This window comes from Tachyglossus aculeatus, chromosome X5 (genome assembly GCF_015852505.1).
Source record: "Tachyglossus aculeatus isolate mTacAcu1 chromosome X5, mTacAcu1.pri, whole genome shotgun sequence".
Classification (NCBI taxonomy): Eukaryota; Metazoa; Chordata; class Mammalia; order Monotremata; family Tachyglossidae; genus Tachyglossus; species Tachyglossus aculeatus.
This window is the reverse complement of record NC_052097.1, coordinates 11,669,057-11,688,807: the sequence shown is the minus strand read 5'-3', so window position 1 is coordinate 11,688,807 and position 19,751 is coordinate 11,669,057. Positions and strand designations below refer to the sequence as shown.

Here is a 19,751-nt window from a genome sequence, read left to right as displayed (position 1 = left end):
TTGTTTTGTTCTCTGTCTCCCCCTTCTAGACTGTGAGCCCGTTGTTGGGTGGGGACCGTCTCTTACTGTGAGCCTTCTAGACTGTGAGCCCACTGTTGGGTAGGGACTGTCTCTATATGTTGCCAACTTGTACTTCCCAAGCGCTTAGTACAGTGCTCTGCACACAGTAAGCGCTCAATAAATACGATTGATTGATTGATATGTTGCCAACTTGTACTTCCCAAGCGCTTAGTACAGTGCTCTGCACACAGTAAGCGCTCAATAAACATGATTGATTGATTGATATGTTGCCAACTTGTACTTCCCAAGCGCTTAGTACAGTGCTCTGCACACAGTAAGCACTCAATACATACGACTGACGATTGATTGATGAGTGGAAAGAGCCCAGGCTTTGGAGTCAGAGGTTATGGGTTCAAATCCCGGCTCTGCAAATTGTCAGCTGTGTGACTTTGGGCAAGTCACTTCACTTCTCTGGGCCTCAATGACCTCATCTGTCAAATGGGGATTAAGACTTTGAGCCCCCCCGTGGGACAACCTGATCACCTTGTAACTTCCCCAGCGCTTAAAACAGTGGTTTGCACATAGTGAGCGCTTCATAAAATGCCATTATTGTCATTATTATTATTCTCTGGGCCTCAGTTCCCTCATCTGTAAACTGGGGATTGAGACTGTGAGCCCCACACGGGACAGGGACTGTGTCCAACTCGAATTGCTTGCATCCGCCCCAGCGCTTAGTACAGTGCCCGGCACATAGGAAGCGCTTAACAAATACCATCATCGTCGCTGCAGAAACTCCTCTGAAACTGGCTCTCTCTACTCCACCCAAGCCAATAGCCAGACTCCTCTTCTTACCCCTGACGGTTTCTCCTCCCGCACTCGACTGAAGCTTTCTGCCCCCGCCTAGAGAGGCCTCCCCCTCATCATCATCATCATCATCAATTGTATTTATTGAGCGCTTACTATGTGCAGAGCACTGTACTAAGCGCTTGGGAAGTACAAACTGGCAACAAATAGAGACAGTCCCTACCCAACAGTGGGCTCACAGTCTAAAAGGGGGAGACAGAGAACAAAACCAAACATACTAACAAAATAAAATAAATAGGATAGATATGTACAAGTTAAATAAATAAATAAATAAATAGAGTAATAAATATGTACAACGATATATACAGGTGCTGTGGGGAAGGGAAGGAGGTAAGATGGGGGGGATGGAGAGGGGGACGAGGGGGAGAGGAAGGAAGGGGCTCAGTCTGGGAAGGCCTCCTGGAGGAGGTGAGCTCTCAGCAGGGCCGAGATCCCCTCAACGATCCACCTCTCTCCATCCCTTTCCTCCAAAATCCTGCTAAAAAGCCACCTCCTCCAGGATGCCTTCCCCTTCACGCTCTAGTCATTCCACTACTCTTAGAGATTTATCCGATTGCTCCCCACCCTCCAGCAGAACAATTACAACCTTGGTTTCGCTCAAGTGATCACCACCTCCCTCCCGTCCCCGGCTCCCCGGCCCAAGTTACTTACAGGATGTCTTTATTTTCACTCTTCAGAACCTCAAGAATCTCTTCTTTCTTAGCACTCCTGAGGCGCAAGATGAAAGTCAAGAAAGTCCTGGCCGCCTCCGCCTTGGAAAGATTCTCCGGCTGCATCTGCTTGCGGACTGTCTTCCAGAACTCGGACAGCTGTGGAATACAAGCACCAGGTCAGCCATCCATTTCTTGGCTTTGATTCTCCATCGCGCCTTGCACGATCTCTTTTCTTCCTCAGGAAATCATTCCTTGCCCAACGACAATACCCTGATTTTTCAGGGAACGTTTATTCCCAAAGCGCTCTCCTAGTTAACTTATTTAATTCTGTAGGTTCTTGTGCCTCCCTGTAAGTAGGGAGAGGAGACAGATACTACCATCCCCATTTTGCCGATGAGGAAACTGAGGTACATAGAGGTGAAGTGACTTGCCCACAGTCCCACAGCAGGCTGGGGACCGAGTTCAGACTTGAACCCAGATCCTCTGGCTGCCGGACTTGGGCTCTTCCATGCCACCATACTTCCTGTCCCCTCTCAAGCAGGATATTTTGTTACCCTGGGAATCTTGCATGGTGGAGTTTTCTGCTGGAGGTGGCATTCAATTTTGCAACCTCAATTCACATGCGTTGCCTAGTGGAAAGAGGGCAGGGCTGGGAGCCAGGAGACTTGGGTTCTAATCCTGCCTCCTCCACTCATCTGTTGTGTGACCTTGGGTGAGTCACTTCACTTATCTGGACCCCCTTTTCCTCATCTGTCATTTCAGATGGCCATTCTCCCTCCTCCTTAGACTGTAAGTCCCATGTGGGACGGAGATTGGGTCTAGCCTGATTATCGGGTCTAGTCTGATGGAGCGCTTAGTACACTAATCCCAGCTCTGCCACTAGTCTGTGGTGCCACCTTGGGCAATTCATTTAATTTCTCTGTGCCTCGGTTTCCTCATCTCTAAATTGGGGATTAAATCCTACAGCACAGCCTAATAGATAGAGCACAGGCCCGGGAGGCTGAAGGGCGTGGGTTCTAATTCCAGCTCCGCCACTTGTCCGCTACCGTGACCTTGGGCAAGTCATTTGGCTTCTCTGGGCCTCGGTTACCTGGAAAATGGGGATGAAGACTGTGAGCCCCACGTGAGACAGGGCTTGACAATGGGAAGCGCTTAACGAACACCATCGTTATCATTATTATTATTATCCCCCGTTCTGAAGCGATCCCCCACCCCGTCCCCCAGCATCACGTCCCCCTTACCGAAGGGCAGTTCTTGCACTCGGTGTGGACGAACTGCCCCACGAGAGGGCTGTTGCTGTATTTGGCGTCGACCTTCTTCACTACAGCTGCTGCCTGCTTCCCGGGGATGAGCCCGGGCCCGACCTCCGTGCTTTTCAGCTCCAGCCTCTGCCTGCGGAAACCCAGACAAACAGCTGAAGAGAACGATGGCGGAGAATAATAACGACGATGGTATTTGTTAAGCGCTTACTACGTGTGAAGCTCTGGGGTAGACACACAGTAATCAGGTTGTCCCGCGTGGGGCTCACGTCTTATTCCCCATTTTAGAGATGAGGTCACTGAGGCCCAGAGAAGTTAAGCGACTGGCTCAAAGTCACACAGCCAACAAGTGGCTGAACCAGGATTAGAACCCATGGCCTCTGACTCCCAAGCCCGTGTCCTATCTACTGAGCCACGCTGCTTCTCTAACTGCTGCTAATGCCACAGGCGCAATTTGGGGCAAACAGGGCTGTATGATTTGTAAATATTAATTGGTCGTGACTCTTTAGCCGAACATTTCCTGGGCTTCATTTCCAGATCCCCTGAAGGTTCGGAAGTTAATGCGTAAGTGTCTGCCAACGGCGTTGTATTGGACCCTCCCAAGCGCTTAGAACACAGTGCCCTGCATATGGTGAGAACCCAACAAATATCACTGATCGATGGCGTGGTAAGGAAAATTTACCCCAGGAAGCTGATGTCAGAGAAAGTGGACCCCGTCAATGGCCACTGGGGAGTGGAACCTGGTTGAGGAATCTCTGCATTATTTTAATACTTGTTTATTTGTTTATTTTAATATTTTAATATTTTTTTATTTGTCAAACCCTGGATGCAGTGTTGCAGGGATTAGCTCGGAGTGGATTTTGTCTAGAGCTGGACAGCTTGGAAGAGAGGCCAAGTCTTCCCTAGAAATCTTGGGTTTTTCCCACTTCCATGGGGAGACTGTAACCCCTAGACTGAAAACTCCCTGTGGGCCTGGAACGCATCTCTTATATTGTTCTATTGTACTCTTCAAAGTGCTCAGTACCGTTCTCTACAACCAGTAGGTGCTCAATAAATACAATTGACTGATTGATTAATGAGTCAGCGCTCAGAACAGTGCTTGGCACATAGTAAGCGCTTAACAAATAACATCATCGTCACCATGATAGGTGGACTGAGAGAGAAACAGAGGGCGGACTGGAGATTTCTCAACTCTGAGCTCCTCCAGGGAAGGAGTCGGGTCATGGGTTCTAATCCTGGACCTGCCACTTGTCTGCTGTGTCCTTTGGGCAAGTCACTTCACTTCTCAGTGCCTCAGTGCCCTCACCTGGAAAATGGGGATTGAGACCGTGAGCCCCACATGGGACGGGGATCGTATCCAGCCCAATTGACTGTACAGTGCCTGGCACATAGTAAGCGCTTAACAAATACCATAATTATTATTATGAAAGTACTCTCTGGTACTCTACCAAGCAGTATAGTGCTCAGCACAGGGAAAGTGCTTGTGAAATGATGATGATTGATTGATCGATTGATTGGCTGATTGGTGGAGACCTGGAGTGGGGAGGGACCAGCAGGATGGATTGGAGCTGATCACTCTTTTAGCCTCTTCTTTCATTCCATTGTCTTCATTGACTGTATTTATTGAGTGTATTTATTGAGGAGGAGGGGAAGGGGAAGGGAGAAGGGAAGAGGAAAGGGGAAGAGGAAGGGGAAGAAGAAGGGAAAGGGGAAGAAGAAGGGGATGGGGGAGAGGGAGGAGAAGAATTTCCAAGCCCTCCTGTACCACATAGCACTCTCAGTGGCTTTATTCTACGCTAAACACCGTCTCGCCGAAAGTAAACGCGTCCATGAGGCGGGCTTACTTGGACACGATTTTCCCAGTGAGGCTCCTTAGGTAATTCAAGCCAAAAGCGTGGATTTCCTCCGCCATCACGGCAGTAACGAAGCTGTCTTCGATCAAGTAGGTAGTAGTCGACGTGGACTTCGAGCTGATACCTAGAACCTGAAAAATTGAGAGAGGGTGGAGTTAGACGGGAATCAGTGCCTCAGTCTAGGCACCCAATTAATCGGTATTTATTAAGCGCTTACTGTGTGCAGAGCACTGGACTGAATGTTCGGGGGAGTCCAATACAACAGAGTTAGTAGACACTTTCCCTGCCCTCAAGGAGCTGACAATTTAGTTGGGGAGACGGTATTAAATAAATTACAGCTAGGGAAAGGAGCAGAGTTAAGGATACATACATAAGTGTTACGCTGTAATTACTCACATAATTGCTTCCACTGAATAATTGCCCCAGCCCAACTTTTGAGTCAGAAATCAATCAGTCAATCAATAAATGGTATTATTGAATGTTTACTGTGAGCAGAGCACTGGGAGGGTACAATAAAACATACTTAGTAGACACATTCCCTGCCCTCACAGAATTGGCAATCTAGCTGGGGAGACAGACATCAAAATACATTACAGAGAGGGAAAGCCGCAGCATATAAAGATATGTTCACAAGTGCTATGCTAGAATTGCTTCCACCGAAGAATTGCCTCAGCCCAATTTTTAAGGAAGAAATCGTTTAATCGGTGGCATTACTGAGCACTTACTCTGTGCACGTAGGAGGGCAAGGTACAAGGGAAGGTCCTTCGCTTCCCCACAGCACCTGTATATATGTATATATGGTTGTACATATTTATTACTCTATTTATTTATTTATTTATTTTACTTGTACATATCTATCCTATTTATTTTATTTTGTTAGTATGTTTGGTTTTGTTCTCTGTCTCCCCCTTTTAGACTGTGAGCCCACTGTTGGGTAGGGACTGTCTCTATATGTTGCCAATTTGTACTTCCCAAGCGCTTAGTACAGTGCTCTGCACATAGTAAACACTCAATAAATACGATTGATGATGATGATGATGATGATGATGAATAGAGTTGGCAGAAATCAACGATTCTTTTTTTTTATACCAAATCACTCTACCTTGTGGGCAGGGAAAATGTTCACCGTGGCCCTGTGAGTTCCCACCAGGGCAAAGTCCTCATACCTGATTTTGGGTAGTGAATCCGGGCCTGGCGATTTTGCAGGTGTTCAGAGACTTGATTTTGGTGACTTTATTTTGCTGGGCTTGGTAGACCACTTGGCAATTCCCAGAGATGTCCACCTCGAAAGAAATGGAGGAAAATGAGGGTCCGTGCTCAGAGGCGGGAAGAATGGAGGTTTGGGTCTTCAACTGCCCAGCCTTGCTCCCTCTTCGTCTGGTCCCGTGCCCTGATTTCTACTCCAGCCAGCCTTTCTCTTGGCCTCATCTTTAGTTCCCTGCCTTACGACCTCGCTTCAAACCTTGACCAGACCCTCCCCTCTTTCCAAAGCCACTTCGTCTATTTGAAGGCGGTCCCCCAACCGGAAATCCATCCCCGATCCTCCATCTCCTCCTCACAGTTCCCGCTCTTCTGCTGAGAGCGTTATCAATATTAAAAGGACACACAACCATCAGGATGGTAGGAAGCCCACGCCTTATCCTTAGTGTAGCCTCTTCTTGGGAAAACCTCCAGGCTGAACCGAGGCCTACTTATCCTGAGCAGTAGATAGCCATGCTCTGGGTTTTCCTGGCATCGAAAGGGGGTGATTCTGCGCCTTTTAGCCCTACCTCATTTACAGTTCCAGAAGTCAGCTGCATTTGAAAGAGGCTGGCAACACCCCTCTTGAGGTTCTCGATAGCCACGGGCTCATTGGGATGGGAATAGTAGTCCGTCACCTGAGGAAAGAAAATGAAGAAATCAGCCAAACAACATTGACTCTCAGATCTGGTAGTCTTAGGGAAGATGTCCGTGGGGAATTCTAAGGGAAAGCTGGAACCTTTTTTTTTTTTAATGGTATTTGTTAAGTGCTTACAGCGTGCCAGGCACTGAACTAAGCGCTTGGGATAGTACAAGAAAATCAGTTTGGACACAGTCCATGTCCCAGTCTTAATGTTTAATCCCCATCATCATTTTACAGATGAGTGAACTGAGGCCCAGAGAAGTTAAGGTACTTGCCCAAGGTCACCCGGCAGACATGTGGCGGAGCCGGGATTAGAACCCAGGTCCTTCTGACTCCCAAACCTGTGCTCTTTCCACTGGGCTATGCTGCTTCTCTGTCCTGTTATTCCAACAGAACATTTTCCAAGAGGAAAACAAATCTATTAGAGGAAATTTTCACTCTCTGCCGCTCACTGGTCAGTTAATCAATAATATTTACTAAGCACTTAACGCTGTGTGTAACGCTGCACTGAGCACTTGGGAGAGTACAATAGAGTATTTATTCATGATCTCTAACCTCCACGGCCTTATGCTATAGCAGAGGAGACAGACGCTAAAATGAATAGTAGATGGGGGAAGAAATTGGGTTTAAAGAGCGGTGTATTTGTGCTTTGGCGAGAGGGAGGCTGAGGGGAATAAAATGGGGAGATGAGCGAGCAATCAGGGAAGGCTTCTTGGAGGATTGCACTTTCAGTAGGCTTTGGAAGAGGGGGAGAGGAGTGGACAGAGGGGACGGGTCTGTAGGATGTGATGTAAGCAATCGTATTTGCTGAGCATTTATTTACTGTGTGCAGAACACTGTACTAAGCCCTTGGGAGAGCATAATATAAGAGTTGGTAGACCTGTTCTCCACCCACAGTGAGCTTGCAGTCTAGAGGGGGAGACAGATATTAATATAAGTACATAAATTATGGATATGGACATAATAATAATAGCATTTATTAAGCGCTTACTATGTGCAAAGCACTGTTCTAAGCGCTGGATAAGTAGCGTGGCTCAGTGGAAAGAGCCCGGGCTTTGGAGTCAGAGGTCATGGGTTCAAATCCCAGCTCCGCCACTTGTCAGCTGGGTGACTTTGGGCAAGTCACTTCACTTCTCTGTGCCTCAGTGACCTCATCTGCAAAATGGGGATTAAGACTGTGAGCCCCACGTGGGACAACCTGATCACCCTGTAACCTCCCCAGCGCTTAGAACAGTGCTTTGCATGTAGTAAACGCTTTATAAATGCCACATTAAAAAAAAATTTAAAAAGTACTGCAAATCCAAATGCAAGGGTGATGCAGAAGGGAGTGGGAGGAGAGGAAATGGGGGCTTAGTTGGGAAAGCCACTTGGAGAAGGTTTTGAAGGTGGGGAGAGTCGGTATTTGTCAGATATGAAGAAGGAGGGGGTGCCAGGGCAGAGGCGGGTTGTGGGTGAGAGGTCAGTGATGAGAGAGACATGACTGAGGCACAGTAAGCAGGTTGGGCTTAGAGGAGTGACGTGTGCGGGCTAATAGTAATGTAATAATAGTAATAATTGTGGTATTTGTTCAATGCTTTCTGTGTGCCAAGGCCAGGCAGATCCAGTGGGATTTTCCATTAAAATCCCCTCAAGGAATGTGTCTGTTCATTATATTATTTTACTCTCCCAAGTGCTAAGTACAGTGCTCTGCACACGCTAAGCGCTCAATAAATGCGACTGAATGAATGAATGAATGAGATCGAAGGTGTGAGAGACAAAATGGTCGTAGATGAAGATGGAGAATCAAAGGTAAGTTACAAGCAGCGTGGAAAAGTGGAAATCACTTGTGTATATGTGTACATATCTGTAATTCTATATTAATGCCTATTTACTTGTTTTGATATGTACACATACCTATAATTCTATTTATTTATATTGATTCTATTGATGCCTGTTTACTTGTTTTAATATGTACACATATCTGTAATTCTATTTATTTATATTGATTCTGTTGATGCCTGTTTACTTGTTTGGAAGTCTGCCTCCCCCCCTTCTAGACTGTGAGCCCATTGTGGGCAGGGATTGTGTCTCTTTCTTGCTGAATTACACTTTCCAAGCGCTTAGTACAGTGCTCCGCCCGCAGTAAGCGCTCAATCAATACGACTGAATGAATGAATGGAAATGAATGAAGGAAAACCATACGGCCCCACCTGCACTAATAATAATGGTGGTATTTGTTAAGCGCTTACTATGTACGAAGCACGGTTCTAAGCGCTGGTACAAGGTGATCAGGTTGTCCCACGTGGGGCTCACGGTCTTAATCCCCATTTTACAGATGAGGCCCAGAGAAGTGAAGGGACTTGCCCGAGGTCACACACGGCTGAGGTAGGATTCGAACGCATGACCTATGATTCCTCTCCCCCTCGTCCCCCTCTCCATCCCCCCATCTTACCTCCCTCCCTTCCCCACAGCACCTGTATATATGTATATATGTTTGTACATACTTTTTTTTTTGCTCTATTTAATTTATTTGTACATATCTATTCTATTTATTTTATTTTGTTAGTATGTTTGGTTTTGTTCTCTGTCTCCCCCTTTTAGACTGTGAGCCCACTGTTGGGTAGGGACTGTCTCTATATGTTGCCAATTTGTACTTCCCAAGCGCTTAGTACAGTGCTCTGCACATAGTAAGCGCTCAATAAATACGATTGATGATGGTGATTGATGATTCCCAAGCCCACGCTCTTTCCACCGAGCCCCGCTGCCTTGTTAACGACGGGGCTGAAATGTCCCGGGAAATTTCGGCCAGGCCCGGGAGCATTTGCCTTCCTCGACCAGTTCTCCGAGCTCTGCAGTTCCCACGGGGAGCTCTTCCCCATCCCGTCTCTCCCGTGGTTGCGTGACCGGGATTTGTCCCCGGCTTCAGTCTTCAAGGCTTCCTCCTTCAGGGACTCCATCGCTCTCTCCGAAGATACCAAAGATACCTCCCGCACTTTGACCCCGGGGCTAAGGGAAGTCACCTCCGCCAGGCAGGCCTTCGGAGGCGGTGAGGTGGCAGACACCCCGCGGCCTTTGGACGAGGAGAACTCAATCCCACCAGAAAAACTGGTCACTCCTCGCCAAAGACTTTGCCCACTCAACTGCCCCGCTGGGTGTTGTAAAAGATTGGCTTCCATTAAGATTATAAATGCAATCAGTTCTTTATCAGCCCCTGGAGTCTTGCCACATCACAGACGATTCAGAAAAGAAACCTGACCGTGTTCGGCTAAGAATTTTTGCCCTAAAGGGGAATCAACTAAATACATTTTGAGGAAACTGAGCGTGCATTTCACTCAACCGAGAATAATGTATCGTTCTGAAAGTTCGAGAGGAGTCGCTTTCTGGAGTTTCACCAGTTTGGTACGATACTATTTGTTTTACTTGTATATATTTACTATTCTATTTATTTCGTTAATGATGTGCGTCTAGCTTTATTTCTATTTATTCTGATGACACCTGTCCACATGTTTTCTTTTGTTGCCTGCCTTCCCCTTCTAGACTGTGAGCTCGTTTTGGGGTAGGGACTGTCCCTATATGTTGCCAACTTGTACTTCTCAAGTGCTTAGTACAGTGCTCTGCACACAGTAAGCGCTCAATAAATACGATTGATTGATTGTGAGCCCATTTTTGGGTAGGGACCGTCTCTGTATGTTGCCAACTTGTACTTCTCAAGCACTTAGTACAGTGCTCTGCACACAGTAAGCACTCAATAAATACGATTGATTGATTGTGAGCCCGTTTTTGGGTAGGGACCGTCTCTATATGTTGCCAACTTGTACTTCTCAAGTGCTTAGTACAAGTGCTCTGCACACAGTAAGCGCTCAATAAATACGATTGATTGATTGATTGATTGTGAGCCCATTTTTAGGTAGGGACTGTCTCTATATGTTGCCAACTTGTACTTCTCAAGCGTTTAGTACAGTGCTCTGCACACAGTAAGCGCTCAATAAATACAATTGAATGAATGAATGACTACTAGTAAAAATGTCATCATTTATTCATTCATTCGCTCATATTACTGAGTGCTCACTGTGCGCAGAGCACTGTACTAAGCACTTGGGAGAGTACAGTACAATAATAAACTGACATATTCCCTGCCCACAACGAGCTCACGGTCTAGCGGGCATTTCTAAGAGGCCTTCCCCAATTAAGTTCACTTTTCCCCAATTTTGTCTCCCTTCTGCTTCATCTACGCACTTGGACCCGTGACCTCTGGGTACTTAGTATTCATCCCAACCCTCAACCCCACAGTGCTTATGTACATATCTGTAATTAACCCCTCTAGACTGTAAATTTGAGTGGGCAGGGAACGTGGCTACCAACTCTGTCATATTGTACCCTTTCACACGCTCAGTACAGCGCTCTGCACACAGTAAGTGCTAAAGGAATACCACTGATTGATTGAGAAATGGTATTTATTAAGAGCATGTACTGCACTAAGCGCTTGGGAGATACAGCAATCCTTCAAGACATGTGCCTTGCCTTTAGGAAGCTTACACACTTAAGCGGTAGATAAATATTAAATCTTCAAAGGACAACTGTCAAACTGGTTGACTTTTTTATCCCTTGGGCCTTGAATTTGGAATTTTTTTATCGTATTTGTTATGCGCTTACTATGTGCCAGGCCCTGTAATAAGCGCTGGGGTAGATACAAGCAAATCAGGTTGGACACAGCCCATGTCCCACGTTAGGCTCACAGTACTCATCCCCATTTTACAGATGAGGTCACTGAGAAGTTAAGTGCCTTGCCTCACGTCACACAGCCGACGGACGGCAGAGTCAGGATTTGAACCCAGGTCCTGGGATTAGAACCTGGGCTTTATCCAAGAAGTTGGTTGTTTATTGTGTGGAGGGGGCAGGGATTGAACTGCCAGGAAAAGGAATAGCGAGATTAAAATTAACGACTGTATTAAGCATTTTAAAATCAGTCGGGGACTGAAGTGGAAGCAGTGTGGCTTAGTGGGATGAGCCCAGGCCTAAGAATCAGAGGACCTGGGTTCTAATCCCACCTCTGCCACTTGCCTGTTGTGTGACCTTGGGCAAGTCACATAACTTCTCTGTGTCTCAGTTTCCTTAACTGCAAAATGAGGATTCAATGCCAGTTCTCCCTCCTACTTAGACCACCGGCTTGGGAGTCAGAGGGCTTGAGTTCTAATCCCGGCTCTGTCACTTGTCTGTTGTGTGACCTTGGGCAAGGCACTTAACTTCTCTGTGCCTCAGTTACCGCATCTGTAAAATGGGGAGTAAGACTGTGAGCCCCACTTGGGACCACTTGCTTACCTTGTATCTACCCCAGTGCTTAGAACAGTGCTTGGCACGTAGTAAGCACTTAACAAAAACCCTGATTATTTATTATTATTTAATCCATGAGCCCCATGTGGGGCAGGGACTGTGTCCAATCTGATTAACTTGCATCTACCCCAGTGTTTAGAACAATGCTTGGTACATAGCACTTACCCAATACCATAAAAAATTATACTTAGCAGACTCAGCGTTTTTCTGCTTTTTAACATTTTTCTTTGCTTCTTGGAAAAGTTATTCAGGCTACTCTGGCATCTTCTTCCTAGATACATCCCCAATCTGCATTTCACTTGCATTTCCATAGCACATGATCAGGGAAGGTTTGTACCACCTTAATAGCTAAGATGCTTACTAGTCTGTTTATTCTAACATCTTCTTTACTTTTCAAATTTACCACTAACTTCTGAAAGCCACTGGAGTCCTCTTATCAGACCCGTCTCCACATTACCACTCGCTTCCAAAGTCTCTTTCCTTGGACTCTGGCTCAATATCTAGATTCCCTCAGCAAATTATTCCTCTTATCTAAATTAAATCCCTTCTCCTTCCTCCTGCTTTTGGTTGACTACTTGGAACTTTCTCAGTGATTCTACAACTGTTCCTTTCATTCCCCTGGCTAATTTCATTTAATATCCTAATTTAATATCAGATGTGCATTTCCCAAATGCGTCACTGACAAATGAATTAATGGATGAACTGCATTAACCAGAGGCTGGATATTTAGCTTCAGGGCTTCCTATGCCTTTTCTTTCTCTGCACACAGTAAGCGCTCAATAAATACAATTGACTGATTGATTTCTCCTTTTCCAGCAGCTGCCTTCCCTTTGACTTTTTTATTGCTCAGTAGTCCCTCAAAAAAGAGTGCGTGGGGGCAAATAAAGGGTGAAAACCAAATCAGGTGGAGGAGCTGTTTGTTCACAGCTCTAGTGGAAGAATTATTATTACTCTATTTATTTATTTTATTTATTACTTTATTTATTTATTACTTTATTTATTTATTTATTTTATTTGTACATATTTATTCTATTTATTTTATTTTGTTAATATATTTTGTTTTGTTCTCTGTCTCCCCCATCTAGACTGTGAGCCCACTGTTGGGTAGGGACCATCTCTATATGTTACCAACTTGTACTTCCCAAGAGCTTAGTCCAGTGCTCTGCACACAGTAAGCGCTCAGTAAATACGATTGAATGAATGAATGAAAGAATTGAAATTATTAGGTGGCACCGAGGAGAAGTGTAGCCTAATGGAAATGGAAAGAGGTTTCTCCTTGTAACCTCCCCAGCGCTTAGAACAGTGCTTTGCACATCGTAAGCACTTAATAAATGCCATTATTATTATTATTATTATTATAAGAACCCAGGCCCAGGAATCAGAGGACCCAAGTTCTAATCCCAGCTCTGTCACTTGTCTGCTGTGTGACCCTGGGCAAGTCACTTAGCTTTCTGTGCCTCAATTCCCTCATCTGCAAAATGGGAATTAAATCCTACTTGGAAATCTGGCGATTCATTTTTGAAAGACTTGAAATGGAAAAACCTAACTGTCAGGGCTAGAAAATGCTGAGCGAAGCGATTACCGCTGGGACCCGACCTGACTTTTTTCTTAATATCTGTGAAGTGCTTACTGTGTGCTTCTAGGCGCAGGCCTGTGACCTTACAGGAGACTTGCCAGCATCCAGGCAGGAGGACAGACAGAAGACAGACAGACAGACAGGTAATTCCGTTCCTGGACCCACTTCTGGATGCAGTGTGTGTGTGTGTGTGTGTGTAGTGAAGAGAGAGACGGGGAGAGACCCTCAGGATGGCCATCCTTCTTGATTCTCACACTCTCACGGCCACTGACTTTTCTCCAAATAGCAGCCTCGGGCCGCTGCCCGTTTCATCTGCCTCTCCTTGTGGCCCTACCATGCTGACGGTTTGACCCGCTGAGAGAAGACAACCTGGTCATCATGTCCTGTGCCCCCGGAAGGACTGTGGGAGGGCCAGCCAGAGGAAGAGACCAAATGGGAGCGAGGGCAAGGAGAAGGACAAGGGAAAAAAAGGCAGGATGGTTCCATCGCACTGGGGCAAGGCGGGAGTGATTGGGCCCGCTGCCTTCCAACCCGGCCCCCAGTCACTCCCGCCTCCATCCTCCTCCTCAGACGCTCCCCCCCGACCACCCCGGGAAGGGAGTACAGTGCTCTGCACACAGTAAGCACTCAATAAATACGAGTGATGATGATGATGGATTGGTAGGCCTGCCGGTGGGGGTCCCAACTTCCCCGGACCCTGGATCCAGCCCGGCTGACCCCGGGAGGGTCCAGAGACCCAGCCACATCCCGGGCTACGCTCTCTCTCACCTTCCCGTGCATCAGGTGGAGAAGCACTGGTTTCTCCAGAGAGGCCAGGTTGTCTTTGCCGAGGATTTTCTGGGAGTTTTTCCCTTTGAAGATGTTCTTTCCTCCCTTGTGTTCGTTCGCATGGTCCACGTTCACGTTCGTTATCTGCGAGCCAAAGGAGAGACAAGTCTCAGAGGAAAGCCCTCACTGGGCAACAGGCCCTGCTCCCTGCCTCCCCTTACCCCCCGCCCCGAATCCCCCAGCGTCACCCTGAAGCCTCCATCCCATCCTGCGTTGCCGGTGGACAGGACCAAAGCAGCCACAGCATATTCCCCTCCTCAAAAATCTCCAGTGGCTGCCAGTCAACCTACGCATCAAGCAAGAACTCCTCACTCTCGGCTTCAAGGCTCACCATCACCTCGTACGGTAAGCGCTCAAAAAACACGACCGAGTGAATCCTTAAGATGTCATCATCCGTAAACGCGGGCCTCTGCCGGGATGGTCGGAGCCCCCAGCTCTGGCATAGCCAAGGGATCATTTCCAGGGCAACTGCGGGACTCCCAGTTTCTGGGGGTCGGGAGAGGGAACTCATGGGCCGCCCAGCCCTGGCCTCTCTGGCTAGTCAGCGGGGCCGGTGGTCCGGGGCCCAAGTCACGAGCCCCCTCCCCTCTTCTGTCGTGGGGCTAAAGGGTTTCCTTACCTCCTCCCTCCTCCCCCCCTTAATAATAATAATAATAATGGCATGTATTGAGCACTTACCATGTGCCAAGCACTGTTCTAATTGCTGGGGAGGTTACAAGGTGATCAGGCTGTCCCACGGGGGGCTCACAGTCTTAATCCCCATTTTCCAGATGAGGTAACTGAGGCCCAGAGAAGTGACAACTTGTACTTCCCAAGCACTTAGTACAGTGCTCTGCACACAGTAAGCGCTCAATAAATATGATCGATTGATTGATTGATTGATTCTATCCATGCCCATGGAGGGAACCCCCTACCTGTTGCAGCCCGGGGTCCAGGACAGTTGAGGGTCTGCTGACCCCAACCACCTTCCTCCTTCTCCTCAATGGATCAGTGTTATTTATTGAATGCCTATTCTGTGCAGGACGCTCCTCAGCGCTCTCCCCCATCCCCACACTCATTCGTTCCTTCAGTCGTATTTATTAAGCACTCATTGTGTGCAGAGCACCGAACTAAGCGTTTCCTTCCCCCATTTTACAGATGAGGAAACTAAGGCACAGAGAAGCCCCCTTTTTAATATTAATAATAATAATAGCATTTATTAAGCGCTTACTATGTGCAAAGCACTGTTCTAAGCGCTGGAGAGGTTACAAGTTGATCAGGTTGTCCCACGTGGGGCTCACAGTCTTAACCCCCATTTTCCAGATGAGGGAACTGAGGCACAGAGAAGTTAAGTGACTTGCCCAAAGTCACACAGCTGACAATTGGTGGAGCCGGGATTTGAACCCGTGACCTCTGACTCCAAAGCCCACACTCTTTCCACTGAGCCACGCTGCTTTTTTCTCTCCCCCTCCTCATCCCCCCGCCCTACCTCCTTCCCCTCCCCACAGCATCTGTATATATGTTTGTACAGATTTTTTACCTCATTTATTCTACTTGTACATATTTACTATTCTATTTATTTTGTCAGTGATGTGCATTTAGCATTACTTCTATTTATTCTGTTGACTTGACACCTGGCCGCATGTTTTGTTTTATTGTCTGTCTCCCCCTTCTAGACTGTGAGCCCATTGCTGGGTAGGGACCGTCTCTATATGTTGCCGATTTGTACTTCCCAAGTGCTTAGTACAGTGCTCTGCACACAGTAAGCGCTCAATAAATACGACTGAATGAATGAATGAATGAATGAATGAATGAATGAGAGTGATCAGTCCAGGGTGCCACAACAAACATGTGGGAGAGCAAGGATTCATTCATTCATTCATTCATTCATTCATTCAATCGTATTTATTGAGCGCTTACTGTGTGCACAGCACTGTACTAAGCGCTTGGGAAGTCTAAGTTGGCAACATGTAGAGACGGTCCCTACCCAACAGCGGGCTCACAGTCTAGAAGGGGGAGACAGACAACAAAACAAAACATATTAACAAAATAAAATAAATAGAATAGTAAATATGTACAAGTAAAATAAGTAGAGTAATAAATCTGTAGAAACATATATACAGGTGCTGTAGGGAGGGGAAGGAGGTAAGGCAGGGGGGATGGGGAGGAGATGGGCTTTCAATAGGGGGAGAGTAGTCGCCTGTCAGATCATCATCATCATCATCAATAGTATTTATTGAGCGCTTACTGTGTGCAGAGCACTGTACTAAGCGCTTGGGAAGTCCAAGTTGGCAACATATAGAGACAGTCCCTACCCAACAGTGGGCTCACAGTCTAAAAGGGGGAGACAGAGAACAAAACCAAACATACTAACAAAATAAAATAAATAGAATAGACATATGTCAGATGAGAACCCACATCTCCTCCCTCCAGTCCTACGCTCCTCCCGCCAATCTGAGTCCAATCAATCAGCGGTGGGATTTATTGAGCTCTTACTGTGTGCAGAGCACTGTACTAAGCGACTTCACTTCTCCGTGCTTCAGTTCCCTCCTCTGTAAAACGGAGATGAAGACTGTGAGCCCCACGTGGGACAACCTGATTTCTTTGTCTCTACCCCAGTGCGTGCTCGGCACACAATAACTACTTAACAAATACCATAATTATTATTGTTATTATTATAATCAGTAAACATGTACTTTTCCCCCCCAAAAAGCACTCACACAGGGTCACACCTGGGGAGTTTCCAGTCCTCTACCTGTCTCGACTACAGGAGGGAGAATCAGGCAGAGGCCTGGCTGTTTCATTCCTAGCATGGGCAGTGGCTAGCAAGTGGCAGGCCGTCTGATACAGGGAAGATTGGGAAGCAGCAGTATGGGAGAGAATCAAAGGCGAAAACTCTTAATTTACTGTGCGGAGGGAAGCCGTAGTTATCCAATTCTGGATTTTTACCAAGAAAACTCATTGGATCCACTACCAGAACAATTGCAGGTGGAGGTGGGACATTCTGGGAGAGATGCGTCCGTGGCGTCGCCTGTGAAGACGACTCGACGGCATTAGACAGGACACATTCCCCGCCCACGGTTCCATTTTCCAAACCCTTTTGGGAAAGGGATCGACTGCCACAGAAAGCACCAGGGTCCATTCGAACGAACGCGCTGCTTAGGTTCGTTGCGCTCATTTTCCAAAGAGCGGGGAAAGAAATGGCTCGGTGAGGTGTGGGAGAGGATAGGATCTGCGAGCCTAAAGGCTGATGCTTCCCGGTCTCTAGGGTCCCAGGAGTCGGACGGCTAATGTCGGGATTGCTCCGTTAGGAAGCGAATGTCCGAGGTCGTGGAAAATCCGAGGTGGTTACTAAACTTTGACGTCGTGGGAGAAAAGAAGATAGAAAGACCTGGTCTGCCCATCCTGAGATCGTAAGCCCCTCCGGTTTAAGCAGCTGGGTTTGTGATCAATTCCCACGGTGATAAATTCCCTGCCAATTCCTGGATCTACTTTAGTCCTTTTTTTGTAGAAGCGGTGTGGTCTAGTGGATCCACAGAGGATCTGGGATCTAAACCCGGCTCTGCCGCGGAATTTTTTTATTAATGGCATTTGTTAAGCACTTACTATGTCCCGGGGGTCGATATCAACCGATCGATCAATCAATGGAAGGTATTGAGCGCGTACTGTGAGATGAGCACTGTACTAAGCACTTGGGAGATTACAAGATGATCGCGTTGGACGCAGTCTCTGGCCCCACATAGGGCTCAAAGTCTTAATCCCCATTTTACAGATGAGGTAATTGAGGCACAGAGCCGTGAAGTGATTTATAGGTTGCCAACTTGGACTTCCCAAGCGCTTAGTACAGTGCTCTGCACATAGTAAGCGCTCAATAAATACGATTGAATGAATGAATGAGTGAATTTATCCAAGGTCCCACAGCAGACAAGAGGCAGAGCCTGCTGGGTGACCTTGGGGAAGCCACTTCATCCTGCTGGGCCTCAGTTTCCTCATCTGTGAAATGGAGATTCCATCCTTCTTCACTCCCCACCCCCTTAGACTACGAACCCCATGTGGGACAGGGATGGTGTCTGATTGACTGTCTTGAATTTCTCCCCAGCACTTAGTACAGTGCCCGGAACATAATAAGCGCTTAACAAATAGCACGGTTATTATAAATAATTGAGTTTCCTCCTGCTCTTGTGTCCCAGAGCAAGAATTATTCAGAAGGGTGTGTGTACCTCAAAGACTCTACCTAAAAGGTGTCTCTTCTGGATTAACATAATAATAATAATAATACTAATGACTGTGGTATTTGTTTAGTGCTTACTACATGCCAGGCACTGTACTAAATGCTAGGGTGGGTACAAGTCGTTTGTATTGGACACAGTCCCTGCTGGACATGGGGCTCACATTCTTAATCCCCATTATACAGATGAGAAAAGTGAGGCATAGAGAAGAATAATAATAATGATGGCATTTGTTAAGCTCTTACTATGTGCCAAGCACTGTTCTAAGCGCTGGGGTAAATACAAGGTAATGAGGTTGCCCCACGTGGGACTCACAGTCTTAATCCCCATTTTACAGATGAGAAGCAGCGTGACTCAGTGGAAAGAGCCCGGGCTTTGGAGTCAGAGGTCGTGGGTTCAAATCCCGGCTCCTCCAACTGTCAGCTGTGTGACTTGGGGCAAGGCACTTCTCTGGGCCTCAGTTCCCCCATCTGGAAAATGGGGATGAAGACTGTGAGCCCCCCGTGGGGCAACCTGATCACCTTGTAACCTCCCCAGCGCTTAGAACGGTGCTTTGCACATAGTAAGCGCTTAATAAATGCCGTCATCATTATTATTATTGTTAGATAACGGAGGCACAGAGAAGTTAAGCAGCTTGCCCAAGGCCACACAGCGGACAAGTGGCGGTGCCAAGATGAGAACTCACATCCTCTGACTCCAAGGCTTAGGCGCTATCCATGAAGCCACAGTGCTTCTCACAGTGCTTGGCACAGAACAGGGGCTCAACAACCACCCCAACTGTTATCGTCAGAAGCAGTGTGGCCTAGTGAAAAGAGCCCCGGCCTGGGAATCAGTAGACCTGGGTTCTAATACAGGTTCTAGTACAGTGCTCTGCACATAGTAAGCGCTCAATAAATACGATTGATGATGATAATTCCACTCCTGCACCAGCCTGCTAGGTGACCTTGGTCAAGTCATTGAACTTCTCCATGCCTCAGTTCCTCCAACAGATTCATTCATTCAATCGTCTTTATTGAGCGCTTAGTGGGTGCAGAGCACTGTACTAAGCGCTTGGGAAGTCCAAGTTGGCAACTTATAGAGACGGTCCCTACCCAACAGTGGGCTCATCGTCAAGGTAAGGAGGTTGCCCCACGTGGGACTAACAGTCTTAACCCCCATTTTACAGATGCGAAGCAGCGTGGCTCAGTGGGAAAGAGCCCGGGCTTTGGAGTCAGAGGTCGTGGGTTCAAATCCCGGCTCCGCCACTTGTCGGCTGTGTGACTTTGGGCAAGTCACTTCAATCAATCAATCAATCAATCGTATTTATTGAGCGCTTACT

General features: G+C 47.1%; 1 protein-coding gene across 1 annotated transcript in view; it reads right to left on the bottom strand.

The window, feature by feature from the left end:
* Positions 1 to 19,751, bottom strand: part of LOC119947697 (microsomal triglyceride transfer protein) — a 55,334-nt gene that overhangs the window by 24,059 nt on the left and 11,524 nt on the right. Inside the window, exons 3-8 of the mRNA XM_038769309.1 lie at positions 14,166 to 14,309; positions 6,399 to 6,506; positions 5,796 to 5,912; positions 4,621 to 4,760; positions 2,759 to 2,909; positions 1,516 to 1,673 (exon numbers count right to left, since the gene is read on the bottom strand). Coding sequence (XP_038625237.1) covers positions 1,516 to 1,673; positions 2,759 to 2,909; positions 4,621 to 4,760; positions 5,796 to 5,912; positions 6,399 to 6,506; positions 14,166 to 14,309 — 818 coding nt within the window. The remainder of the gene's footprint in view (positions 1 to 1,515; positions 1,674 to 2,758; positions 2,910 to 4,620; positions 4,761 to 5,795; positions 5,913 to 6,398; positions 6,507 to 14,165; positions 14,310 to 19,751) is intronic.